The sequence below is a fragment of the Toxotes jaculatrix genome, chromosome 13, assembly GCF_017976425.1.
Source record: "Toxotes jaculatrix isolate fToxJac2 chromosome 13, fToxJac2.pri, whole genome shotgun sequence".
NCBI lineage: Eukaryota > Metazoa > Chordata > Actinopteri > Toxotidae > Toxotes > Toxotes jaculatrix.
The window spans coordinates 22,043,102-22,069,730 of NC_054406.1; the positions used below are offsets into that span (position 1 = coordinate 22,043,102).

At 44.5% G+C, this 26,629-nt stretch overlaps 2 protein-coding genes and 1 long non-coding RNA gene across 4 annotated transcripts; 2 read left to right on the forward strand and 1 right to left on the reverse strand.

Moving 5' to 3' along the window:
- Positions 1 to 217: 217 nt before the first annotated feature.
- Positions 218 to 1,119, reverse strand: LOC121192422. The gene is made up of 3 exons (XR_005895192.1): positions 1,041 to 1,119; positions 840 to 885; positions 218 to 331 (listed from the first exon to the last, which is right to left on the reverse strand). It is a non-coding gene; the product is annotated as an uncharacterized LOC121192422 (long non-coding RNA).
- Positions 1,120 to 4,717: 3,598 nt separating this feature from the next.
- On the forward strand, positions 4,718 to 14,347 carry sema4ab (sema domain, immunoglobulin domain (Ig), transmembrane domain (TM) and short cytoplasmic domain, (semaphorin) 4Ab). 2 transcript variants are annotated; one of them, XM_041054210.1, is made up of 15 exons: positions 4,718 to 4,880; positions 5,919 to 6,149; positions 6,643 to 6,803; positions 7,346 to 7,405; positions 7,632 to 7,730; positions 7,911 to 8,004; positions 8,174 to 8,296; positions 8,440 to 8,567; positions 8,656 to 8,837; positions 9,101 to 9,245; positions 9,356 to 9,545; positions 10,202 to 10,317; positions 10,447 to 10,610; positions 11,704 to 11,798; positions 12,202 to 14,347. In XM_041054210.1, the coding sequence occupies exons 2-15, from the start codon at positions 6,053 to 6,055 to the stop codon at positions 13,041 to 13,043; spliced, it is 2,496 nt and encodes an 831-aa protein (XP_040910144.1). In that variant the 5' UTR covers positions 4,718 to 4,880; positions 5,919 to 6,052; the 3' UTR covers positions 13,044 to 14,347. The 2 variants fall into 2 exon arrangements, with proteins under 2 accessions (XP_040910144.1, XP_040910145.1); XM_041054211.1 differs by having other exon boundaries at positions 12,217 to 14,346.
- A 2,554-nt stretch (positions 14,348 to 16,901) lies between these two features.
- On the forward strand, positions 16,902 to 24,650 carry LOC121192287. The gene is made up of 9 exons (XM_041053895.1): positions 16,902 to 16,973; positions 18,158 to 18,257; positions 18,384 to 18,497; positions 18,669 to 18,725; positions 21,095 to 21,232; positions 23,405 to 23,452; positions 23,645 to 23,755; positions 24,021 to 24,110; positions 24,298 to 24,650. Exons 2-9 carry the CDS (start codon positions 18,162 to 18,164, stop codon positions 24,403 to 24,405), a joined length of 762 nt encoding a protein of 253 aa, XP_040909829.1. The 5' UTR covers positions 16,902 to 16,973; positions 18,158 to 18,161; the 3' UTR covers positions 24,406 to 24,650.
- The last annotated feature ends 1,979 nt before the right edge of the window (positions 24,651 to 26,629 follow it).

Below are 26,629 nucleotides of genomic sequence, written 5' to 3' on the forward strand. Positions count from 1 at the left end.
CTGTTGGTTAGACATAATTTCTGTCTCAGGTGTGTCATTGTGGATGAATCTAAAACCATCCAAATGAGTCAAAACCTCCTTATTGAGACTACTACCTTGGACAGAAGCAGGTCCTGTCTGATTTACAGAACACAGGGCAGAAAAAGCAGGGTTCCAGCTATCAGTGATTCTCTGACACTGTGTCTTTAACATTGAGAAAATCAGAGGTTCAGTAGAATCCACAGTAGTATTGACTGCACTCATTTCTTCAGACTTGGTGACTCTGTGAGGATCATTTGGCCACTTTCCATCTGGCCCAGGGCCAGAATGTGGAATGATCTGAAGATATGCCCTGGAAAAGAAGAGATGGGTGAATAATGAACCAGTGGATGAAATACTCACACTGACTGAGTGTAGCAGTGTTTCACTGGAGTGAATTAGAAAAATCTGTAATATACTCTTTGATAAGGGCAATTTGATGGTGTTCATTTCTCAGTGATAGTCATTTAGAGTTGATAGTGTTGGTGAGAGAGTTTATACACTGAATAAACAATGACTCCTGTTCTTATTTCTTAACTGACTTAGCTCAATTTGCATACAGTATATAGAATAGAAAGTAGAATGAACTGTATATAATATGTACAGCCTAAAAAGGAGACGCTTATTCCTTCTCCATTATCCACTTCTTTCAAAATAAGAGTTTGCTGTCTGTAATGCTACTGTATTTCAGTCTGGACCAAGGGGACATTCCCACATCAAAGTGTGTTCAAAGAACCAGGTTATCTGCATGAGAACCTGCCTCCCATCACATGAGTCTGGGACAGTTAAACCACAGTGTGTTGCATGATATGGTGTCTCACCTGTTTCCGACATCAGAGCTGAATGGATTCCACTGAACACTCCAGTCTGTAAAAACAAAAACACCCCCCACACAGATAAATCCCAATGTCTGATGTTCAGTCCACTGGTTTTCAAAAGTAAAAGTAAAATTCAGTTCATCATCATAACAAGATAAATAATATATTTGTTTTAGAACTCCTTAAAAAGTGCAATGATCTTACCGGCATTCATTCCTGCTGCCAAAGACAGCTGAACAATAACATAAAATCCACAGGGTTTCAACATAGCTGTGAGGTTGTGTGCAGAGCAGCTGTAGTGAAGATGACAGTGAATTCAGCAGGCAGAGGCAGAGTCAGTTCATATCTCAACCCACATTTGGTTAGATAAGAATGAAAATGACAAAATAGAGTTCATGAGTGCACAGTTCATCAGTTACACATTACAAAACATTTTTAATCTCTCCACTCTCTCTATTGGGTAAATGTCAGTGTTTAAAACATGTAGATTAACAGACTTTCTTTCTGTTTGGACTGACTGGACTTATCATCATCCACAGTGTAACTGAATGAAGCTCACAGAGAGATAATCACACCTCCATATGTTAGAAGTGTGTGTTGCAAAATGACACCGATTATTAAAATAATAGCTCCGGCACACTGCTCCACTGGAAACTGTTCACTAGGATCATTTGGACAGTCTAATGCAGTTCAGTACAGTGTGTGATATGAAAAGATGGATACTGACCTCAAAGACCTGAATTGAACTGAATCAAGGCTGATCTGACAGTGTCAACAAAAAGAGACGATGTGAAGCTTCGTAAAGGTAGAATCTGTTGCAGGAGGTCTCAGGGTGCAAGGGGCTGCACTGTGACGAGTTTCTGTGTTTTGACATTATCAGTGACATCTGTTTTCCTCCTGTGGTCAGTTTATTATTCTAGCCGGGTATGTGATGGCTGGTAGGGCGTACATATTGATGGCTTGGATCTTATTCCTACCACTGAGCGGGCCTCTCAGCACCCGTATTATCTTCTTGGAGGTATTTGGCTCTCCCTGACCCCCCTTTGCATCCTCATCATGGCTCTCATTGGCTGGTGAGATACCCAGATACTTGTGGCTGTCCTGCATGTCTGCCATCCTGCCTTCTGGTAAGTCCACATCTTCTGTCCTGATCGCTGTAGACCCTGGGAGGTTGATGTCTCATTCACTCCTAGTGTACAGCTTTATTTCATCCATCTGTAAGAGTTGATGATCTGATATATTTATACATACACATATTTACTTATGTATAGTATAAATACATACATATAGCACTTTATTTATGCAATTATGAGGCAGCAGTGAAACATTTAAAATCCTGCAGATAAAGGTGAAACAAAAACATGTGATTTTGACTGTGGAGTGACTGTTGGTTTGAGTATTTGTACAACTGCTGACCTCTTGCTATGATTTTCACACACAACAGTTTCTAGAGTGTAATTCAAAAACAAAAACCATCCAGTGAGCGGCAGTTCTGAGGATGGAAACACCTTGTTGATGAGAGAGGTCAGAGGTCAGACTGGTTGGAGCTATGGTAACTCAGATAACCACTCATTACACCTGTGGTGAAACAGAAAAGCATCTCAGGATGAACAACACGTCCAACCTTGAGGAGGATGGACTACAAACAGCAGAGACCACGTCAGGTTCCAGTCCTGTCAGCCAAGACCAGACACCTGAGGCTGCAGTGGACACAGACTCACCAAAACTGGACAGATGAAGACTGGAAAAACGTAACCTGGTCTGACCTCTTTGGCGTCAACAGCATGAATCCATGGACCCAACCTGCCTTGTGTCAACAGTCCAGGCTGGTGGTGGTGGTGGTGTGATGTTTTCTTGGTTCACTTTGAGCCTTAATACCAATCAGTCATGGTCTGAATGTCACAGTCTGTCTTGAGTATTGTTGTTCTGACCATGTTCATCCCTTTACGGCCACAGATCAATTTAATGAACACATGAATGACCAACAGCATCATATTCGTCACATAGTGTACTCATTGCTCAACATCAACCTGTGTGCCAGCAGCTTCACGTTTGATGCTGGGAGGCGTACAGCCTGTTACCACATGGCTGTTTCCAGGTCACTGCTAATCCTCTCCAATCTTCTTTTCTCCTCATTAGCCATCTTACCCTCTCCTTTCCCTGCTGCGCTCACCGCGAAGCCTGGGCATGACTAATTCTGTAGGAGTCTAATTTTACACACCATAGTTTGAGCCTGAGTATGGTACTGCAATTAATGCTGACTTCTGTAATGGGGTGACCTGACAGCCAGACAGACATTTTGAATAACAGAGGAGAACTCTGAAGATGAAGCTGGATGGAGAATAAATAGAGGTCGCGTTAAGAAGAGCCAAGAATGGACCGCCTCAGTGAGCAAAATCATCTGTGCGGCATAAGTTGCTGTGCATGTCCGTATAGTTTGACCAATTTCTGCAGCAACAGCTGGTTTTGTATGAGGGAAGAGTCTGAGGAGATGAGATAAGGTCGTGGGAGCCAAACATCAGATCAAGATTCTTCAGCAAAATATCAAGACAGAGAGCGAGGAAAACATCACCGTACCAGGTACGTCCACAGATTACCATTCATCCAACCATTCATCCAACCATCTCAACCACCATTTCCTTCTTTGAAGGAAGGGTGGAAGGAAATAAGTAAAAAGTGCTATAAATAATCATCATAATAATAATGAATACACAGTAATTGAATTGAAAAAATGTACAAAAAGTACAAAGCAATGTGTGAGGTAGAACTGCAGTATGGACAAATATGCAAAAATGGGAACATGCAAAGTAGAGTAAGAGTAATAAACTGCATGAAAAGTGTAATGTGGGTCAACAGTGTATGAGCTGCAGTTTAACAGTAGAGTAGTGATGGTGGTGTGCAGAATGAAGTGACTAACAGTCGTTTAGATGTCCGTCAGTGATGGCAGCAGATTGTAGAAGCTGTAAATGTTGTTGTTGAACTTCAGCAGGAAGGGGAGGCACTGTAGAACCTCCTGCGGTGTTCAGCGGAGCCCTCATGTTGTTCTGAGTCTCTTGGCTGAACGTGCTCCTCTGGCCGAGCGGAGGAGTTTTTCCTTAAGTGCTCGCTCTGGGGTCAGGCTCTGGGTCTCTGTAAAGCGCTTTGAGACAATTGATTGGATTGTGGAAGAAAGCTGTATAAATAAAGTTGAACTGAATTGAATTGGATTTGGAGAGGAGTTTTGACAACATCCTCCTCTGTGGGACAACCGTTCACACAGACTGAGTAGGACAAACTATCAGAGAAGGAAATCATGAATCACTTTGCTGCTTTGATCACTCACTTCACTTCAGAGACTTTTTTTTTTGCTCACCATTCAAAGGCAGTCCAGGGCAGTTACTGACCATATCAGCATTTAAAGGCATTGGCCATTTTTGATACTTCTCTATATTTTTATGCAATTACAAAATCTAAACTTCTGAATAAAGGACGTCTGAGTATGATTCATTCAGCCTCAGTGGCTCAGTTCTCCATCGTGACCCCAGTCTCAGTGTAATGAGGTCAAGGACTGAAAAGTGAGGGGCCGTCTGCACTAACCTGACCCAATCCTTCCCATTCAATCTGACCACAGCTAGTGATTCAGCATTACAACAAAGCATGTAAACCACCACTACTTAATAGCAGTGCCTTTCTTTTTCTTTCTTTCTTTCAGCCACACAGACAATAATCCTTGTGAAAAGTCCAACTTCAGCTTTAGTAGAAGTAGAAGTGAACACCAACCCTGACAAAGGCTGCAATGTGTGGGGCCCGCCTGTAGGTGGCGGCTGGAGCCTGTTGGACCCTCGGATGGGAGGAGGCTCTCAGGCTTTGTTGTTATAGTAAAGGCTAAACTACGGTCAGCGTTTTCTCCACAGTGGGTCACGTTTCTTTTCTGTCCAGTTTCTACCGGAACAAAAGACAGTGTGGCGGGAGGCTGCGGATCTGCTGTTCGAGCCTTAACAAAAGAAGAAGAAGAAGAAGAAGAAGAAGAAGAAGAAGAAGAAGTGAGAAACCGTTCGCACACATGTAAGATCGCTTTTTAACCGTCGCAGGGTTTGTGCATCAGCTGGATGAGTGTTGCTGCTCTCTCAGATTTTTTGTTGTTGTTGTTGTTCCTGTTGCACAAACAATGGAAAGGGCTCCTACTGATGAAAAGGTGAAGCCCATCAAACGGCCGAAGCCTGTGGCTGGGGAGCAGCCAGCACAGCAGCAGAGGGCTGTCTCAGGGATTTGAGGTTTGACTGTGCGGCTGAACTTCGGTCACCACGTGTTTTCATCAGTTTACCTGCCTCTGTCCTGCAGCTGGGTGTCAGCTGCTCGAACGGCGCCTGGTCTCATGTCTGCTGCGTGTTGCTGATGTTGCTAAGGGTTGTTGATATGTGTCATATGACAGTAGGTTGTATAAGGAGCTTTTAAACCATTAGAAATAGTGCAACTTGTTGCAATAACTATCTACATGAATAACACACAATATGATGATGAACAGCAGATTGCTTTAGGTAACTGAATACTTTGTCGGAAGAGGAAACATGCTCAACATTTTTATTCTGCTTCAAGTGCAGTGCACAGGTATACAACAGGTGGGATGGGAAGCCACAGATGCTCTGTGGGGTTTTATGTCCGGGCTTTAGCTGAGGCCACTCGGGGACAGTCAGAGACGTGTCCTGAATCCACTCCAGCTTTGTCTTGCTGCATGCTTTGGGTGTTGAAAATGTGAACTATCGCCCCAGTCTCAGGTCTCTGGAGTAGGTCTTTTGGTTTATGTGCTGTTGTCTGCTCAGGATACAGAGCACTTTGTGCTCCAGTCACCACAGCAACCAGTGACTCAGCAGTATCTGGGCAGAAGTGGACAACTGACTCTGTGTGGCTAATTAGATTAATTAATTCTTAGTCTCATGGGGCCCATGGACCCCTCTGCAGGGGGCCATCTTGTCCCCCTCCTAGCAAAAAAATATGAAGCTGTCTTAAGGCAGATCAACACAGCTGTTGCTCATGATAATATTATGTGTTATTATTTTTGACTCCTGTCTGTGTGTTCCTGTTGTGTGCCTGTGCCTGTCTCAGATCCAGTGATGGTTTGCTGTACAAACCAGAGTATGTGGCTGCAGCTACGATCTCCACCCCTCCTACCAAGCCTCTGACACTCTGGATGAACATCAGACCCTGTGCTCACCCTCTGACCTTAACTTCCTGCTGTAATGGAGAATTGCAGCCTGCTGTCCCTCACCGTGGCCTTGCTGGGTTTTCTGAGCCCGTGTCTGACGAGACAGACTCCCAGAGTCTCCTTCCCTATGGGTGAGTAAAGACTTTGAGCATTACACTCTGCTGATTTTCCTTTAACCCGTTGGTAGGATAGCAGTGTGGCAGTTTAAGATGAGAAGAAGAAGAAGAAGACCACAAACCTAGGTTATGGATTCCAATAGGCAGTTCCATATTGGCTCTGGTTAGTAAAATACCCGGATTTGTCAAGTGGGTGGGGCAGCTCCAGATGGGCTGGTCTGTAAGCTCCATATGGGCAAGGCTTGAAATAGGAAGGGGAAAGCGTGTCTATGATGGACAGATCTGGTGTCCTCTAAGTGCTCTTTAAAGACTTATCTTCATAAAAACATCTGGTGAGAAATGTCGCGACTCTTTAGCAGACTGTAACTCCCAGTTTCTCAGAGACGTCTGACTGTTGGTTCCAGCCATTGTGCTGTTCTTGCTTATACCGATGATACTGTGGCTGCAGCCTGCTCACACCTCTGAATGAAAAGAACTAACTCCAGTGTTAACTGCTGTGAACCTACAGGTAGCCCTGGGAGACATCTCACCCGCTTCAGCAGCCATGATGTCCGCAACACCACCACACTGCTGCTCAGTGAGGGCGGAGACATGCTGTATGTAGGAGCCCGTGATGCTGTGCTGGCACTGGACGTTAGCCACAAGGACGCCATCATACTGAGGAACAAGGTGGGCGATATATATAGCACTTTGCTTGTCTTATCGACCCATTGACACACACAGTGGATGAACTTTTTTTAAAGAGTCAGTGTGGAGATAGACAGGAAACATGGGGTGCGACAGGGCAAGACATGCAGCAAAGGTCCTTCAGTCCACGTTTCTCAATCATTAGACCACCAGACATCAGTATTCTGAAACACAGATTGTGTATCAAGTGTGAAAACTGTGGGTGAAGTCATGAGTTTTCTTAGTAAAAAATGTTTTTTGATGAGCTGATGAGCTCAGACTTGGGCGACAGACAGACAGACATGTCACTGTTTATTTTGTCTGTCTCCGCAGTGTAAAAAAACGAATCACTCAAAACAAAAGCTACATTTTGCCTCCTCGGTTCTTCTGAACTGATTTTTTTTTTTTCTGCTTTGTAATGGAAAATGTGAGGATGTCTGTGTCCTGTGACGTTTTCAGGATTTGGCTGCAGCTTGCGGTTAAGACAGATGTGGATCTCAGCTGCTCTGATCACTGTGACTCTCTTTGTGTTTTTTTTTTTACAGCTGGACTGGAGCCCTTCAGACAAAGATCTTGAACAATGTTCCATGAAAGGCAAGAAAATGGCAAGTGGCTCATGTACAAATACTGTGAACACATTACATTTCCTCCGATGATCAGAACAAACACAAATTCTAACACAAATTCTTGTATCTTGATCTAATGTGGATTCTAAGTGGGTGAAGCGTACTGTGACAAGATATCCTTATCTGTGTTCTGTACAAATCAGAATCCAAAGGTCTTGTTTGCCGTGAAACGGCTAACGTGATGTCCTCTGTGTGCTCGTTCTAGGCTGACTGTCCCAATTTCATTCGTGTGCTGCAGTTCCTGAACACGTCCCACATCTACGCCTGTGGAACCTTTGCCTTCAGTCCACGCTGCACTTACATTGTAAGCTCGTGCAAACATTGGCGCTGACTGGTTTGTTTAACATTGTGGGCAGTGTGGTAACGCTCACTGCCCTGAAAATTGATTCAAAAAAATGTATGGAGTTTGGTGTGATTTGATTTCCCCGCTCATATTTATTTAGACTGATAGCAGCCTGACTTGTTTTCTCTTTCCTTTGTCCAGAACTCAGAGACGTTAACAATGAGCATCAAGCCTGATGAAGGCAGAGGTCGCTGCCCCTATGACCCCTATCAACGCAACACTGCCATCATCGTAGGTAAGGCACTTCACGGCTGCTAGAATGAAGTTAATGCATCGAGCATGAACAGCAATCAGCCTGTGGGCATTTAGCTGAGCACCTCTCTCTGTGCTTGATGCTAACGTCATGGCCTCTTCATATTATTATTATTATTATTTTTTTTTTTGGATGTTCTCATGTTTCTCAGACGGAGAGCTTTATACTGGGACGGTGGCAGACTACAGGGGGAACCGGCCGGTCATCTCCCGGCACCTCAGCGAGGGCAGGCGCGTTGACCTGAAGTTGGATGACACCTTAGGATGGCTGGAGGGTGAGGGCGTTACCTCGGGATTAAACATTTTTATGGAAGTTTATGGCAGGATTCACGGATTCAAAGACGTAACCATGGTGATGAGCTGCAACATATATCCACAAACTTAATCTTGGGTATACCTTGCCATCTGTTTGCTATAGATCCAACCTTCATCAGCTCCAGCTTCGTCCCTGATGAGGAGAAAATCTACTTCTTCTTCAGTGAAGTGGGCAGGGAGTACGACTTCATTGACAAGTTTATCGTCTCTCGTGTCTCTCAGATCTGCATGGTAAGGGTATCTCATGACGTCAGATGCTATTTTCACTCGTCCCGTCATACATTTTACAATCCAACACAACTGCTGCGCCATTTGTCAGAGTGATGTGGGGGGCCAGCGGACCCTGCAGCGACGCTGGACCACCTTTGCCAAAGCTCAGCTGCTGTGCCAGGCCGACAGTGAGCTACCCTACAACGTGCTCCAGGACATCGACACCCTCCCACCAGCAGAGGGTGCTCCTGCAGATGACACCCTGTTTTATGGCATCTTCACTTCACAGTGGTTAGTAAGCTTAAGTATACCCAGTCTACATTCAGTGAAGTCACGGTGTCATTACCCTCAGACAGATCAGTGCTGTTACTCTTTCACTCTGTGGGAAAGACAGATTGTGTTCCAGCCCTTTATCGGTTTGCTCCTCTCCTCCTCTGTGCTCACATACATATATTCAACACGAGAAATAAGTCGTCGCGTGCTGGTAGCATCATGCGGATTTATTCGGCGACTCTCGTTCACAGAATCTTTAATGTTTGTCTTTTGTTAACCAGGTCTGTCAACTCTGGACGGTCGGCAGTGTGCGCGTTCCGTCTGAATGACATCAAATCAGCTTTCTCTGGTAACTACAAAGTCCTGAACCGGGACACGCTGCAGTGGAGCACACGGGTTCAAGAGAAGGTCGCCAATCCAGGAGAGGTAAATTGTTACTCAATCTAACTGATATGGAAATGGAAAGGGACAGGGGGACAAGACTGTGGAACAGTGTGTTTAATGTGTACTACTGTCCATCTGCCTCTGTGCGGTAGTGTGGTCTGCACAACGCTTCAGACAACGCCCTGCGCTTCGTCAAAGAAAACTTCCTGGCGGACGAGAGTGTGCGGCCAGTTGGGAGAAGTCTGACCATGGTGTCCGCTGAGCACAACTACAGCCATCTGACCGTGCAGAGAGTCCAGGCCGCCAACAACAGGGACTACACGGTCCTCTTTCTGCTTACAGGTAGGCCCTGTGGGACGCAGACTTCTTTTCTCTGCATTCACACTACTTGAAAAGCATCATTGCCCCAAAGCTCATGTCCTGTTTGACACAATGCAGCTACCTTATGGAGATACTCCACCCGACAGGTCACAGCCTTGGAGAGCGGCTCATCATACCAGGCTGGCTTTTAAAAAAAAAAAAAAAAAAAATCAAGTCCACAGCTGCCACCTGTGGAAAGTTTATGAAACTGCTGGTAAACAACAATGGACGATGTTTACGATATGGACGCTTTTCATTCGCTGTCCGATGGACAACATCTGAGGCCGCGCCAGTAACTGTGCGGTTGTCCGTTGTTCCTGAAATTCCTCTGCTTATCTTGTGCAGCTCCTACCTTTTTTTTTTTTTTTCCTCTTTCCTCCGAGCCACCTGCAGTCATCTGCTCGTCCCCCTGTGCAGCGTCCTCGTTTGGATTTTCAGCTGCTGCTCTGACTCTGTATTTTGAACTGGTCTCTCATTACTTGGGATGAACTGTAGGCTTGGGGGTTTGGTTTGAATGATTGGATTGGACTGAGAAAACCTTGTGGCAGCTGAGTTACCATCAAAACACTCAATGCAAACTCGTACAGTCTCTACGCTGCATGAACATGGACTGTGCTTCCTCGTTATCTTTGTTTCAGAGTCCGGTTACCTACACAAAGCAGTGCTGCTGCAGAGCGGGGCCCACATCGTCGAGGAGGTCCAGGTTTTTGAGCAGCCTCAACCTGTCAAGAGCCTGAAGCTCTCCATACCCAAGGTAACACTGAGACAGACATTTACTTTATGATTTAGCTAAATCTGTTGCCCAGGGTTACAGCCTGGTGTGAGAGGCTGGTGATAGACACTGATTTTGCAAATCGTCTGATCTCGTTGTGTCTCGCTGTAGGGTGTGATATATGTTGGCACATCAGAGGGTGTGGTGAGGGTTCCAACAGCGAACTGCTCCTTTTACTGGACCTGCGCTCAATGTGTTCTGGCCCGAGACCCCTTCTGTGGTTGGGACCCTGCCAACAGGGCCTGTGTGGAGGTCTCTAATGCTCAGACCAGTCTGTGAGTACTACAGGAATTTGCAGTAGCTTCTTGAAATGTGTTTATTACTCAGAAATTGATTTGACTGTACCTTTCGTATGTTCCTCCTTACAAATGCATGCACGCGGTTTATAATAATAATTTTTCTTTCAACAGTTTTTTATGATAGAATAAAAATGGTATTAAAAATACAATAGGGAGAAAATGATTATTTAGGAGCAGCCTCTATTCATTTAATTGAATAGAAGCTAATAATTTGATTCAATAGATTTATTCAATATACCTCTCTAGCCTCAGTAATTCTATTCACAGCAGATTTGTGAACCTTTCATACAAACACCAAAGATTCCCCATAGTTTGGACCTCAGTACTGTGAGTCCGGACTTCATAGTAACTTAAGTGCTGTAAGGGTGACTAATGGAACATCCGTCATCCGTCAGACTTTCCCATAGTCAAGACATAGTACACATTTTTCAAAGTCTGGACCGGTCACAGACCGGTCAGAGGGCTCGTGCTGACCCCACCGCTCAAACCCTCCAGACCTAGGAGTTAATGGAAGAAGGTGGCCTGGTCTGATGAGTCACGTTTTCTTTTACATCATGTGGACAACAGGGGTCCATGTGCGTTGTGCATGTAAAATGGCACCAGGATGCACCATGGGAAGAAGTCTGCTGGGAGGCCTTGGGTCAGGGTGTTGCTACTGTCACACATACCACCTACTTAAACATTGTTGCAGGCCAAGTAATGCTCCCTGCACACTGCAGACATTGTTCAGGAGCAGGTTGAGAATGGTTTCCTGTGCCACAGGACCAGTTGGAGCACGGATTCAATGGTTATCCCAAGAACCTAAACCAACCTGAACAAGCATACTCAACCACAGAGGAAAGAGGCTTCAGTCTTTGAAAAACTGCAAATTTATCTTCCAAGTATTTTGGTTTCAGTGTCTGTCTGCATCTGTTTGTTCACGTAAACGAACTGAAACCAACGCAGAGCTCAGCACATGGTAGAAACAATACTGTAGTGCCAGTAAACCATAAAAAGACAGCCATCAGCTGTAAACCTGTGGAAGTTGTACCTTGCCCTGCTCTGTTGACTGTAGTTTTCCCCTCCGCAGAGGCCAGGACATAGACAGAGGAAATGTTGAGGACGCGTGCAACAGTGTTACTTTAACACACAGAGCCAGATTTGGTCCAAACAAACTGCCCGCAGGTAAGTGTCACTTATCTCAGCTGCTTTGCTCTGCATAAACTGGTTACATACTCCACGTATCAATGTTTGAAATGTATCTTCCAATAGGGCACTTAGCCTTGCCTGCTAACTTTCTTGAGTTACATCAACATAAATATACAGATATATACATTCTATAAACTATATATACTTTTATTATGTAAGCTGAGAATTTGAATGCGTGGAGTATGTTAAGGAGCAAGTGAAGAAAATGAGTTAGCGTGCGGCGTTGGGCTTTGATAAGGTGCTGTGGACGTGCTCGTGCGTTCCTTCCTGGGCAGCAGCTGCTTTGGCAGGTGTAGATTACTGCTGGCACTGTGTGAAGGGGTTATGGAGGGTCTTGGTTTGTTTCGGGGGTTTTGGTGAGCTGTAATCTGTATGTCAGCCTCATGTCCTGCAGGTGAGCTGGTGTCAGTGTCTCTGAATGAAGTGGTTCGGCTGCTGTGTCCCGCGGCGTCACGGCTGTCCCAGCAAATGTGGGAGCGCCCCAACAGCCGGCTGTCCTCAGACCTGTACCTGCACCTCGGGGACGGGAGTCTGAGCTTTGTGGCCACCCCGGCAACGCTAGGCCACTACCTCTGTCTGTCCACTGAGAACGGCTACCAACAGACTATGGCCATCTATCATGTGAAGCAGAAGAGCAGCCCCGTGGCTCAAACTCCAACCAGCTACGCCCGGCCTCAGACGCACCCCGTCCCCACAACACAGGCAGTGGCCAGGCCTGGATCTGGACTGTACACCTCTGTGGGTATTTGGCATAAAAGAAAAGAAACTAGACAAGGAGAGGCTGAGCCAACACTGTCCGGCAGGGACACTCAGGTCATCACCAGACAGCTGGGCAGGAACGTGACCCTGTGGACACGGGAATCTGAGCAGAAAGAAGCAGGACCCAGGCTGGACGGGGAGCCCGTGCAGTCGCCTCGAGGCCCCTGCTATTTAAAGGAGCTAGTGGTTGTTTCAGTTCTGCTGGTGCTCTGCCTCAGTTTGCTCATCACCATGCTTTTATATGTCATCAGACAGCGCTGCCGCAGCCGAACAGCCCCACAGGCGGGAACTCCAACCCGAGACTCTGACAGAAGGACCCCTGTGGAGCAGGAGGCCCTCAGGGGCAACCAGTTTCTGAGTAAACGCAATGGGCCGGCCCCGCACAGCGGACAGGCCAGCGGCTTAGGCTGTAACGGGGCACTCACAGGTACTAATGGACATTTGCCCAACACGCCCATCTGAACAGTCCCAGACTATTTAAGCTGTTACAGATGAGACCAGAGGTGAGAGGGGGAGTGGGGGTGGGGCCTGTCAGTCAGTGGGGCCTGTCAGTCAGCCCAGTGACATGCTTCCATTTTGGATCTAATAGAATGAGAGACAATCTTCCTGTGGTACGTAAACACAGACAGAGGCTGTGATGTTGTGAATGTTTCACAGTACAGCTGTTTCTATAGAATAGTCCGTCAGACTTTATACATACATGACAGACCAGACAGGGCTGTGTATGAAACACAACTGAAGCCCACGTTATGTTCAATGGCAAAGTCTTCCCTCAGTCCAGTCCAGGCCAGTCCAGTCCAGTGAGTACGACGTCACAGAGAGCAGAACGGGTCCAGGAGGCTTGTTGATCATTTCTTTGTGAGATGGTATTAAAAACGCAGAATGTGAATGTGCCTTGGCGACAGTTTGGGGTGATGTTTGGTGGAAATGTTGGTCCACTCTTACTGATATCCTCTGCATCCTACGCACTGGGCCACTCGGACACAACATAAACAATAAACGTGCATCTATAACCTCTTCTACTGCGACACAGTGCTTGCAGCATCATGTAAAGAAAGCCGGGGTGCATCACATTTGCCTTATTTCATATCTCCTCGCTTTGCTGCGTGACCCAGACATTGATCTGGTCTACCCTGATGGAAGGAAGTCGTCTCCGTTCCCTTGTTTCCTTCTTCTTCCCTGAAGTCTTTCATGGATGGACACACCCCTTTATTAGCGACTGGACGCAGCGGCTGATTGGACTGATCTGATGCCACAGTTTTAATGCGAGATACATAACAGGTTCAGCTCAGGTGGAATATCACCAGCAGCGATCGGCTCTGTGGTGAGTGTGGGTATGATGAATAGAAAGAATGTTCTTCTGTAACCAGTATGGTGTATAATACAGATGGGGAGAGGAGAACAGTAAAAACCATGTGATAAAATATTTGTTTCCATGAGGCTGAACATCCCAGTGCATCAGGTAGAAAGTATATTTTGATGTGAAATTTATTTACATCATTTCCACTCTCTAAGAGGTACGCTCAACTTACATGGTTTCTACAAATGACAAGGCGTTGTCACGGTAACCTGGATGCTTACAGAAGAGGCTTGCAATTGTGCTTTTGATTGTTTGTGCAGAAACTTTCCAAACTGTGATCTGACAATCTGTTCCCAATCTAAATAAAAAAAAAAAAAAATCAGGTTTTGAACGTATGTGCAGCCAGTTGTCAGACAGTTTATTGAAAGGGGACACATGCTGGAGGACATCACTCCCAACTTGACAACGTTTCTGGCAAAGTACAAATACAGGCTCCAAGCATACAGAGCTGCTATAACACCTGCAGACTGGACTGGCTGATGCAGCGGCGATCCAGCTGTTGTCATCAGAAAGTGATGATGAGAATGCCAGAGACCAGCTGTTGCATTTTCATGTTGCATTCAGTACCTGCTGGGAAGTAACTGAAGAGGTCGACATTCCCTGGTTAAGAAAAAAAAAATGTGGTCAGTTTAATCATCTTTGCATTGCCATGATTGGGTAACACATTTGTGTTGTATGGTTCTTTTAAACCATATTGTTCCTGTGCCGTGCAGCCTGGTGCCTTTCAGCTCTGAATCCCTGTGGTTCTGTGTGTGTGGTGTTACACAGTGTTTGCTTTTTGCTGCTCAGCATGGACAAGACACTTAAAGAGACAGTCCAGCATTTTGGGTATTGGTTCCTGCTTTGCCAGTCAGCTGATGTTTGGCCAATAGAAGATGTGCAGGCGTTCACCCTGAATGGGAAGAGGAAAACAAAACAGATAGCTTGAGATCTCTACAGCATAATGGATGTTGAGTGTTTTGTAGGTGGACACTAGTTGAGCAGAGTTCCTGTTTTAATGCAGGGTGCATGAGCTATGAGGCCGTAATACAACAAACTGTGTGGCTGGTTAGTTAATGGCACACAGCCTCTAACAGTATATGCCTTCACATGGCTTTACTGGAGTCTTTAAGATGAATGAACTGAACGCAACCTCAATCTGTCAGGAACTGAAACATGTGCCTTCCAAGAACAACAAGTCGGTCTCTTTCACATTTTAGAGAGGTGAAACTGAGACTGATTCGTCCTCTCAGACAGCAGATGAGGATTTCCCTTTTCCCCTTTCAAATATGTAGTGATTTAGTTTAGATGTGTGGCCCATTGTTATCTTTCTTTCCATCCAGCTGGTCTTCTTTGGAATTCTTTGTCATGTGTAAAGGTTTCTACGTCACATCACCTGGTCAGAGCCATCTCCTCAAGAGATGATCCAAGAATTAAAGTAATCAAAAATACAGGATTAGGTTCTGATATTGGGGGGAAAAAATATCTTCAAGGTTGGAGTGAAGAATTTCACAATGTGGAACCTGACATGAAAATCCCTCACTGGACATGAAATGTGTTATTATTCAATAATCCGACAGATTCCCACCAGCTGCAGCCTCCTCAAAGTTTTGATTTGAAGAAAAAAAAAATGCATTTCTTAGTTCCACAGCAGGACACTGAACACAGCTGTCACAACAAGACAAAAGAACTGCTGTCTGCTGGGCTGGCAGACAGAGCACACTTTACATTTCTTATACGCTGTTTGGCCATCAAATCTAAAAATGAGGCAAATCGCTGTGGATTGCTGAGATTAAACAAGTTGTACACGACCTCAGTGTGAGGCTTTATGCAAACTGCAACTGTAGCTCTTCTCAGTACCTTCACAAACCTAAAATATTGCACAGTATTTCAAATCCCAGAAGCCTTTTCATTGAGCATAATGAGTCATGAAGCCAACAGACTCTATACTACTGAGGGGAAGTTGTGCTGACTGTGCGGATAGCCAGAGAAAATCTGGCTGTCTTTTGGCGCCACCTTGTGGCCAAAATCTATGTCTATGTTGAGCCCTAAACATCAGCTCTCACTTTAAAAACCTGGAGCTGTAGCTCACATATACATCTCACCTTTCTCACCTGTGAAGACTATAACATAAAGATTTGTGGCTGAGAATTTGTGTCACACAGATAACTTGTGAAAGTGAGAGTAACAGTTTGGGTGGGGGTTAGGTATAACTTACCAAAGAGGGGAGAAGTTAGTCAACTGACTTCAGTCCTGCTGAGAATGTGTTTGACTTGTGGACAACTCTTGTGTCTTTGTGTAGTGTGTCCTCTTCCCAGGTCTTCATAGTAGAGAGGAGGCTGTGTGGCTTAGGTCCCATCTCTTAGCAGCAGCACCTGGAAGTTACTGGATGTTCTCCCAGATCATATTATGTTTCCACTTGTCTGTCTGTCCTGAAGGACAGATCCCTCCTCTGTTGCTCTTTTCCTTGTCTGATTCAGGTCTGAGGACACAGGCGCTCTTTTCCTTGTCTGATTCAGGTCTGAGGACACAGGCGCTCTTTTCCTTGTCTGATTCAGGTCTGAGGACACAGGCTGTTGTAAGGTGTGCAGACTGTCAAACCCCTTGAGGTAAAACATAAAAATAAACTGGACATGTTGTCCCTCAGTGGTCCGAGGATGAAGTAAGTTGGCTCAGGGCCTATCACCACTGGGGTGGGGCGGGGGGGTTATCCTAGAGGGTAAATAACAAATGCGAAGTCTATTATTTTTTGTATTTTATATAATTATTTGTTATTTAAACAAAATCATTTAGGGGTTTTCTTTATATCTTACGTAATGGGAGCTCAGCCTGCTGTAGGCTGCAGTCATGCATGTGAACTACATCAGACAGCAAGTCCACAAAAAAAAAAAAAAAAAAACCAGTCGCAGCATCAGAGTGCTGCAGTGCTGCTCTGAACACACCTTGCTGCAGTCTGCAGAGCAACCACTCAGCACCGAGCAGCACATCCTCACTGAGCATCCGATAGGAAGAGAGACGGGACGGGCGAGAGACTGCTGGAGCACGCACCTGAGGTAAGATCATCATCTTCTTCTTCTCCGCAGTTTGTCCCGCAGGAGACACCAGCACAGGCAGCAGGCAAGGACCAAGTGTCATTTAAAACAGCGCGTCAGACTTGTTTGTATGGACACATTACTTGGGGAGGGGGAGCGGCCTTAAACCGTATCTCCATCAAACATTTTATAGACCATGCATTATTTCTTATGCCGTGTCAGCAGCACCTGGAGGTGTGCCAGATCCCCACTGCGGTCCCATCAGTGCCTTCGGTCTCGGTCTCTCCTGCGTCCTGCGTCCTCTTAACTCATGAGGAAAGCTTTGCGCGCTCATTCGATAACTACATGAAAGCCTGAACGCTGATGCTCTACTTGTGTAGACTAATTAAAGAAGTCGACTGCGCATCTAGAATGTTCTCCATGTCAGCCGATTCATATCTATACACTGCACCGTCAGTTATAATGAGAGGAGCCAGAGTTGTGCTTTTGTTGTCTCCTGGAGTAAGCAGAAGTCCTTGGCTGTGCTGACTCAAGGTTGTCGTGTCATGTCTGAACTGGAAGTCAGAGCCTGCAGGCTTTGGCCTGGACAAGGAGACATGAGAGACATCCGCATGCTTGACAGTCTATTGAACACTGAGGTGATGAGAATACTGATGTATCTGTGAGACAGGCTCCCTAATCTCTGATTCATCGTAGGAGACAGAGAGAGTGGGACATCTCACCTTTCATTTTATTATCAAATAAGTACAGAACACATGATGATAAATTAGCTAACATAGGGGCTTTGCTGTTTGTTAATCCCAGTACACACAAAGCTGTGTTGACTTACGACTTATATTTAGATGAATATGGAGTCACAGCATGTGACTGTATGTGGTGTACGCTGTGTAATCTTGACTCGAGGTATCTCAGCAGCATCTCACGAGCGCTTTATTAGAGCACAATACTTTATTAAAATGCACTGATTTTTTTTTTTATGTGCATGTATAGATTTATTTGTTTAAGGCTTATTTGTGTAAGGCCAGATCAGGATCAGTTATGCTATTTAAAGACTGGGATGCTGTGCCATTTCCTGACCACTGGCAGTGCTGTAGAGTGGAGTTTTTAAAAGCTGCTATCGGGTGATCTGCACAGGAAATGTCTCTTATATCTGACTCTTTGAACTCAAATGTGCACAACATATGCTGGTGTTACTCCTTCTTCAGCAGGATGGCTCACAATGATAAAGACCCAGTACCTGCGGTGGGGACCCTCTCCCAGGGACAACTGCAGTCCCACCTCAAGATGGAGCCCAAGACTCTGGGGGTAAGCAGAGGCTTTCAGAGTTTGTAAATCAGACCACATACATCCTAAACGGCCTTTCGGTCACTCAGTGCATGGTGTGTGTGTGCTGATCACCTGCTCTCCCTGCTCTCTCTCAATCTAACTCAGGCAATCCAGATCGTCATTGGGGCTTTGATTCTTTGTCTGAGTGCCTCTGTGCTCCAGATCCACGAGGTCCACTTCACAGGGGATGTGGCCCTTTTCCTCATCGTTGTCATACAGGTTAGTTAAAGCTCCCTGAAGGGAACGTTTGGTTAAACAATGGGTCTTCATGCCTTTCTTATTTTTTCTCAATGCATTAAGACATAACTGATGGACTTATATAGTTAATATTGAAACATACATTTCTTCCAAATGCTGAGTCAAAGAGTCTGTTCTGATGTAACCCACCAGGTGACCTTGTCTGGTTCGGTGTTGGTCCACAGTGGGAGGAGACCTACTCTGTTCTGGGTGAGTCTGGCTTCTACCGTCTGGATCAAACCAGAGCTGTGTGTTACAGTCTGGACCATCTCTAACGCTCTAATAATACATAATAATACATCACTGTTGGACATAAATAATCAACTACATTCATTCAGTGGAATGAGTTTAAAGGAGCAATCCACCCTACAACATACTCTGGTTTCATAGTGGTTAAACTGGCAGTAACAGCAGATAAGGCTGCAGCTCTGGTGTGTTAACTCTGGTCTCAGCAACTTTTCCACTTTACTCCTCTTCATATGGAGAGACCGTAGGTGTAGATTTGGATATGGACTGTGGGGACATGTCCCTGCCAATGTCAAGACGCTGCTGAATTGTCCTCAAACAATCCTGTCATTTGGAGTCATTATGTTACTGGTAAGATCTATGCAGATTTAACTAATCCGTATGAAGAGAAAATACCCAAAAATATTTCCTGTGTTCGAACTGCATAAATTGCAATGTCATGATTAAAGGGGACCATTTCTCATATCCTCACATAGGCAGAAAATGAGAGTTAGGAAAGACTTAGGGTCTCTGAGCACAAGGGTGGCAGCAGAAATAGGGATGAGAAGTCTCCTGTAGCCAGACACTTTAAAGTGTCCATTTTATACTCATTTACATGCTCATCATTTTATTTGGGGGGTGGGGGGGGGGGGGGGGGTGAATGTTCAAAGGCACAGACTGGGGCAGGTACCACCCACCACTGTCAGTGCTTTGAAGCAAGAGAGTGATCATGGCCAAGTTCAGCTGCACTTCTCCCACAGAATTTGTATTTGTGACCTGTAAACACTGTAATAAACACTGTAATAAAGCTTGACTGTGAAACAGAGGAACGCCTTGTGTTTAACCTGACCTTGGAGTAACACACTCCAAAATATAAATGAAGATAAAAAAATTCAAAGCATGATCGCCTCTGATCAGCAGATACAGAGAATATTATACATGAATTCACATGAATAGTCATCAGTAGTTGCTCTATGCAGTGTTGTAAAATAAATAATTTCCCCAGCGTGAGGGATCAATAAACTAATAAACTTAAACTTGTACCATTGTCACAACATCTGATAATAACATAATTCATGCATCAATCATCTGTGATAATAAGAACCCCACCCCAAGACAGCAATATCCTTGTTTTCCAGCCCCATAAATCCATAGTGAATGGCCTCCACCCAACAAAGCTCTAAGTAAAAGGCGTGTTGTATATCTAGGTTTGTCATCTTTTGTTGGGATGGGTCTCAGGGCATCTAGAATAATCCGGGGGGTTATTACCAACTTTAGCTGGCAAGTTTGCCAAAGCCCCACAGCTGAGAACTGTGTGTACAGCTTAGCTACAACCAACAACTCCACATGTGGACACATGGTGGCATCTACCTTGTTTGTTTTAACCGTGACAGATCCACAACTAATAAAGCCAACCCAAGTCTTCCCGGGCCCTCACTCCAATTAGCTTTGTTTGAAGGCGTGCCAAAGTAGCCGGTAAATGGACATTATGCTAATGTGTTACATTGTGACGCAGATGAGTTGAGATAAGAAAAGGCTGGAATACAAAGGCGTGTTTTCTGTGGGAGAGAACAACTCCCTTTGCCATGGACTTTGGGCTTTGTAACTCAGCTCACCAAAAAAAAAAAAAAAAGCTGCATAACACACCAAAGCAAAGGGAAAGCCCCCAAACTCATAATGGGGTCACTTTAATTCTGCTGGCCGTGGAGTGGCCACGGTACTGAGGTGGTCAGGCTGCCACTGAGGGAAGGAGATAGGGAGAGGAAGAGTATCCCAGGGGCTTATCTGGTTGTGGCAAAAAACATAATCTGATACGTTTCTTCTCGCATCTTATTGTTATGTTTGATTACTACTGGTTTCCGTATCAGTATTTGTCCTTTGATGATGTGGTTTTAATGATTTGTATCAGCTGGTTATTTATTACCGGCAGGCTGTTTGATAAGGGACACACCCACGTGTTTTAGAGACGCGGTGGCTGAAACAGGTCTCGTTTTTTCCTCCTGCTGCCTGTGCATCAGTCTGTCTTGAGTTGTCAGGTGACAGTGCCTCATCATCATCATCATCTTCACTTGCAGACTACTTAAGTATATTAATTTTCTTCTTCTTCTTTTGGCACACCTCTGCACCACAGGACAAAAGTCCCCTTGGAAAACCCCCTTCACTACATGCTACTATGCATCACACCAGCCACTAAGTACACTATCGTATGTGTTTTGTATGTTGATTTGTCTTTTTTAAGCTTCTCTACAAATGCTAAAGAAATAAAATGAAATTGATATCATCGATATCGATTTCTATGTTCTGTGGTTTGTGAAATGATTATTGAACATGTTCACCGCTGTTGTCGTTGGCAGGTGAAGTGTGTCCTAGTGCTGCATCTCATCAGTGCTGCTTTTGCCACCGCTGCCCTGGGTCTGATGTCCAAACACCTCCCCTACCGTCAGGACTCTTACCACTGTGAACACTGCCGCAAACTGGAGCTCCACGCCGTGGTATAGTCTTTAAAGCACTATCTCGAATTCTTTAGATTAAAGGATTTAAGGATCTTAAAATAGACGTAGCCAAATCAGTAGCTAGGAGCATGTAGAGTGTTTCTCTGGCTCTGTGGCAGGTCAAGTTACAGCAGCATCTAAAGGACATCACTGTATTCCACCTGCAAGACCGATTACCTATTGTAATTGAAACTGACTGACCTATAAAGAACACCACAAACCTGCTGACACAATTTGACTTTGGGGCTAAAAGTGATCAGTAGGTCTGGTTTTGCTCTCTACGTTGTTTGCTTTTTAGAAAATAGGAGTCTTGCCTGGTGCAAGACTGAAACAATGTTTGCAGGACAGAAATATATTCCTGAACGAACAAAGCCTTCTCTCAGGTTACAGTCACAGTTAGAACAGTCACTGTGCAAATACAGTTACTTCCATTTCATATGTACAAACCAAATGTATTGTGTGTGTAATGTTTTGTGTGTGATTTGAGGTGATACGGTCTGTTTGGACTTTAAAAAGCATACTTTAATGTGTCAGCCTGACTTCACTATATCAAAATAAGGGACTATACAAATTTAAGAACTGTGATTGCTGTGTTCCTAACTGTAAAATCACTTGGGGTCTTAGTAACCATTTATAGAGCAAGAATAAGCAGCATGAGTAGCGAAAATGCCAACATGGGTAACTCGGTGTTGAAGAAAAATGTCGGGAATGTATTTTAGGAATATTGTGGCTTTTTAGTCAGATGCCAAAGGTGAGACAAAGGCATTCACACAATTAGAGAAAACAATAGCACGCATCATGACAGACAACAGGTCCTACTGTTTGGCTGCAGTCACAGATGGAACAGGCCTCTGTGGTAGGCCACCACAAGGGAGAACAAGGGTTTGGATGATACCCGGGTGGCAGGCGAAGCAAGAGGTGTGGGTGCACTGCAGGACCTGAGCACAGACAGAATTAGGCGTTAAAAGACAGGCTATTACCTTGGTCAGGTTGTGTCCATTGGACCGTTCTCACTACTGACTCAGTCTCCAAGGTAGGAGCTGCCACCACGCAGGATGAGGGATGGATGGTGTCCGGACTGTTGCTAGGGGCTCCTGTAGACGACTGTCCACTCTAATAGCAAGGGAAACAAGAGATTCCAGGTCAGGAGGATCATCCTGTGAGGCTAACTCATCCTTCACGTACTTGCTTAATCCCTTTACAAACAAAACAAAATACCTCATCATTCCAGTGGAAGTCAGCAGCGCTTTCACCCAGGAGTGCCTTACCTGTTTCTTGTTTACCTGGAGGACATTCCCATGGCTCTCAGACTGCTCCATTGTCCTTCGGATTACAAGGCTTCCGTACTCAACCTGCTTCCTGGAACACCAGGAAAGAAAGGATGAAGGATACATTCATTTCTACCATGATGGACAGTTTCTGTTGTTGGCACTTTTTCCTTTTTTTCACTAGAAAGACTCCCAGACAAAACCTCTGGAGTGACAACTCATAGGGCACTGCATTACATCTTCTTCATTCAAAAGGCATCTTATCATGTTTTCTTGCGTATGGAGGTACTTCCACTGAAAGGACTGCTCATTCCATGGTATACCTCAGCTTTGTTTTCCCTTAACTAAGTTAGCCCTTACATAGTCTGGTAAGAGAGGCCAAGTGTGGTCCAAACATCAGTCGTCGGAGCTTAGTCTGCTGTCAACTAACCAATTTGGTTGCTTTATGACCAGGTTATACTCAAAAGGTAAACCTCTTACCAAGGAACTTTGAGTGACAGCAGGACTCCTAGTGATAAGATATCATACTTTGTGAATATGGCCCCAAATTTCAACATGTTGATGTCATAGATTCACAGACAGGACAAGTTTTCTTTTTTATATGCTAGCTCTTTGACCACCAATGCAGCATAACAAAGGAAAATTATTAAATTATTGACCCACATTATAAAATTACAGGGCAAAAATGATATAAAAAAAGCTGACTTAACAATTCTTAATCTTTGAATAAATCAGTAGGGGTAGAGGAGCAGAGGAGGTGGGCCATGTAGCACACACACACACACACACACAGAGCCATCAGTGATGTATGACTGCACATTTAGAAGCACATGAATTCATAGTAGACACTACATGTTGTGAAAAAGCAGACTCCATGTTTCTTTGTCTTTACTGTCCACTGCAGCAACATTGTTTCAGGAAATGCACCGGGCTGATCGAGCAAAAGTGTAAAGTAAGTGACTGACTACTGTTCCAACTTATAATATGGTCAGATAGGTTATGTTGTTTTGTACAGTGCATGTAGAAGACAGACATGACTTCAGCTTTTTTCGTGTCACAGCCTGAAACGATTTGTATTCAGTTGACGCGCTGATCCTGTTTTTCTGAACATCAGAGTATTTGCTCTTGGATTCCTCTGCTTTAGCTGTTGATTGACGGGATCCTGGGGACACTGGTGATCTTCCTGGTGCTGGAGCTGTTGATCTGTATCACTGCCATGCTGTTCGGACTCAGTGTCCTCGCTGCTGGAACACAGGTGAGCTCTGATAGCTTAAAGCTTCACCAAGTGGTATTTGACCTGTAGAGGGCAGGAAAACGGCAAGATCAAGTTACAGGAGGGGACTAAGGTCAATTCAATAAGTAGTTTGGATGCATAGTAAACTAGTCATAGACAGTTAGTAAGTTAGTTAGACAGTTGGTAATAAGTAATAGGAGGCTAGGTGAGATGGATGATGAGTAGTGTGTAAGGTGTAATGAATCAGCCCCTCTGTAAAATCTGCATGTGTGTGTGTGTCCTGCAGAGTCCCAGGCAGAAACCTGCCTATCCACAGACCCGCCCCCCACCTGCTCCAGCTGTGCAGACTGCTGTAGCTGCGGCCGAGCCATCTCAGGTAATGAAAGAAGTTGATGCGTGTGTGTAACTATGACCACCACCGCCAGCAGCAGCTTCACCAGCAGGGGTTTCTTCGAAATCCTACTTATATGTCTACAAAGAGTCCTCTTTGGAACACTTGGTTCTGATTGACCGTTCAGTATGTTGATATATTTTTGTTTGCCGTTCTCTGTGTGCGTCAGCAGGTGGCTGTAGTTGTGACCGAACCAGATTCGGAGCAGGCGGAGGACATCCGCACCCCACCCACCGAACCCCAGGTGGAGCCGATAGAGGATGTGACTACAGAACCTTGAACTCAGCCCAGCACTGCTGCTCCCTCTGTGGTGTCATGTCAGACACGCTGTCTAATTAGGACTCCGTTACCTCCCGTTTAACTCGATGACTCATGTGTCAACTCAGGTGACAGCAGCGGATGTGCAGGAATCAATGTTAATATTTTACATGTAAGCAAAAGGTTGCTGTCCTGTCCTTTTACTTCTGGCATGACATGGACACGGCATCAGTGTTTCCACTGCTGCACCTTGCAGTACAGTATGTTGTGGTTATAATACGGATCAGTGTTATTAGTAATAGTGATTTATTCTACAAATACTAAGACCACTCAAATAAGTATATCCAGAGAAATAAAAATAACACAGGAAGACAGTGAACGGAAAGCAAGCAGTGTGTAGGATATATTCACCTCACTAATACTGTGCACACATTTTGTGTTAATTAGAATAAAGGCAGATGCAATTTGTAACCTGGTACTGTTTTGCCTTTCAAAGGTCTTTTAAGCCTCTCTCGTCTAAACATTCTTGCAGAAACGAGGTGTTATTTTTGTTCTTGCCTTGTTATAAAACTTTTTTGGTTTATGCTTTTCTAAACTTTTTTTTTAAAGCCGCTCCACGATTAACTGATGAAAGAGCGTCGCAGGATCTTGTTGGTCCTAATATTTTAGAGCTGTTGAGATTCAAACTTAAAGGAGAGCTCCAGCGATTTAGTACTTCCATAAAAAAAAAAAAAAAAAAAAATCAAAGCAGCAGATGCCCAGATCTTGTGGACAGTGAGATAATGTATGTTGTGATCACTAAATATCAGTTTGGTATGACAAGATAAGTAAGTGGTGATCCTTTCCTGCACTGGCTTGTTAGTATTTGTGGAAACCACAGGATGGCATGATTAACTGTAGATGAATGTATGAACATTTTAATCAGTGAAAATAAAGTTACTGTTGCACTGATAAATAAAAGAACAATAAATATCCATAATTACTCTCATCAATCACTGATAACCACCTTCATTACAGTGGTGTCTTTATGTGTATACACACACAACATGTTTCAGACTTTGGATTTCCTGTTTCTTATCGTGTTCATTTCCTGAAGGGAATATTTATTTTCAACATATCAGTGTTACAGAACATGTATTTCTGTAAATCATGTCTCATCATTTGCATAAACTTCTTTCTGGAACCCGAAGAAATATTTAGGACCTAATGTACTGTTACTTCTATTAATTGTGTCTTGAATAAACACATCCCAGTACTATGCTAGTCTGCTACCACAGTTTTTGAATGTCAGTTAACTTTAAATCATGAACCAAGGCGTTTTCATTAAAGCTCTGGCATTGTTCATCATCATTCATTTGCTGACTAATATCTACAAGATCACATGTCCTGGTCAAAATCACAGGTACATTCCACTTTGCACATTTGCATGTGTGACATATATACATTTATACATTTATCATAATAACTTCCTTTTTTTGAATAATTTTATCTTGAACTTTAATTCTTTTTGTCTTCTTTCCAATCCTTGTTTTTCGCACTAGTTTTTTTTTTTTTTTTTTTTTTTTTTGTTGGAATAACTTCAGGATCACAACCACTACGCAAATTACTTTCCAGTCAAGCGGCATCCAGCTCCTCATCTGTGATGTTTGAGTATTGGTCAGACGCACAGGTGAAGAAAAATGCCATGCAAATGGCTGACTGATGGCGTTGACCAGCCAACAACAACAACTATTCGCTCTTCTTCTTCTTATTTTTCCTTGAAAGCGAGAAGCAGATTGATAAAAGCAGTGTGGGGAACCTTGGGAAAACAGGATATTTGTAACTGTACAACTTAGTCTGTCCTGACAGCTACAGACAGCGATTGCTAGGCGTTCAGTGGTTAAGTTGAAAAGCAGAGGAGTCAGAGGACAAACCTGCAGGGTTCCATGCCGAAGGTTGAAGGGACGTGACGAGGTAGAGTGGGTCAGAATTGAGGAGGAGGGGGAGGAATACAGAGTTTCATCAAGGTTATGAAGGTTGGTCCAATTCAAAATGGATCCAGTATTGCAAATGAATAATTTCACTCCACCCAATCGAAGGTCTTATCAGCATCCATATAATCTACAGATTTATGAAGCCATTTTGATCAGCCAACATCACTGTGGGGGGGGGGGGGGGGGGGGGGGGGGGGGGGGGGGGTCTTCTCTGTGGGGCCAAAGTCTGTGTTTACCAACCAAATAGACCATAAATGAAGCATGTTCCTCGGG

Bases quoted from the DNA above. Each gene is read 5' to 3' on its own strand.
- sema4ab (XM_041054210.1), top strand. From the start codon at position 6,053: ATGGAGAATTGCAGCCTGCTGTCCCTCACCGTGGCCTTGCTGGGTTTT. The intron at 8,838-9,100 runs GTTAGTAAGCTT...TTTGTTAACCAG, and splicing joins GGCATCTTCACTTCACAGTG to GTCTGTCAACTCTGGACGGT. The intron at 11,799-12,201 runs GTAAGTGTCACT...TCTGTATGTCAG, and splicing joins TCCAAACAAACTGCCCGCAG to CCTCATGTCCTGCAGGTGAG.
- LOC121192287 (XM_041053895.1), top strand. From the start codon at position 18,162: ATGGCTCACAATGATAAAGACCCAGTACCTGCGGTGGGGACCCTCTCC. The intron at 21,233-23,404 runs GTATAGTCTTTA...TGTCCACTGCAG, and splicing joins AACTGGAGCTCCACGCCGTG to CAACATTGTTTCAGGAAATG. The intron at 24,111-24,297 runs GTAATGAAAGAA...GTGCGTCAGCAG, and splicing joins CTGCGGCCGAGCCATCTCAG to GTGGCTGTAGTTGTGACCGA.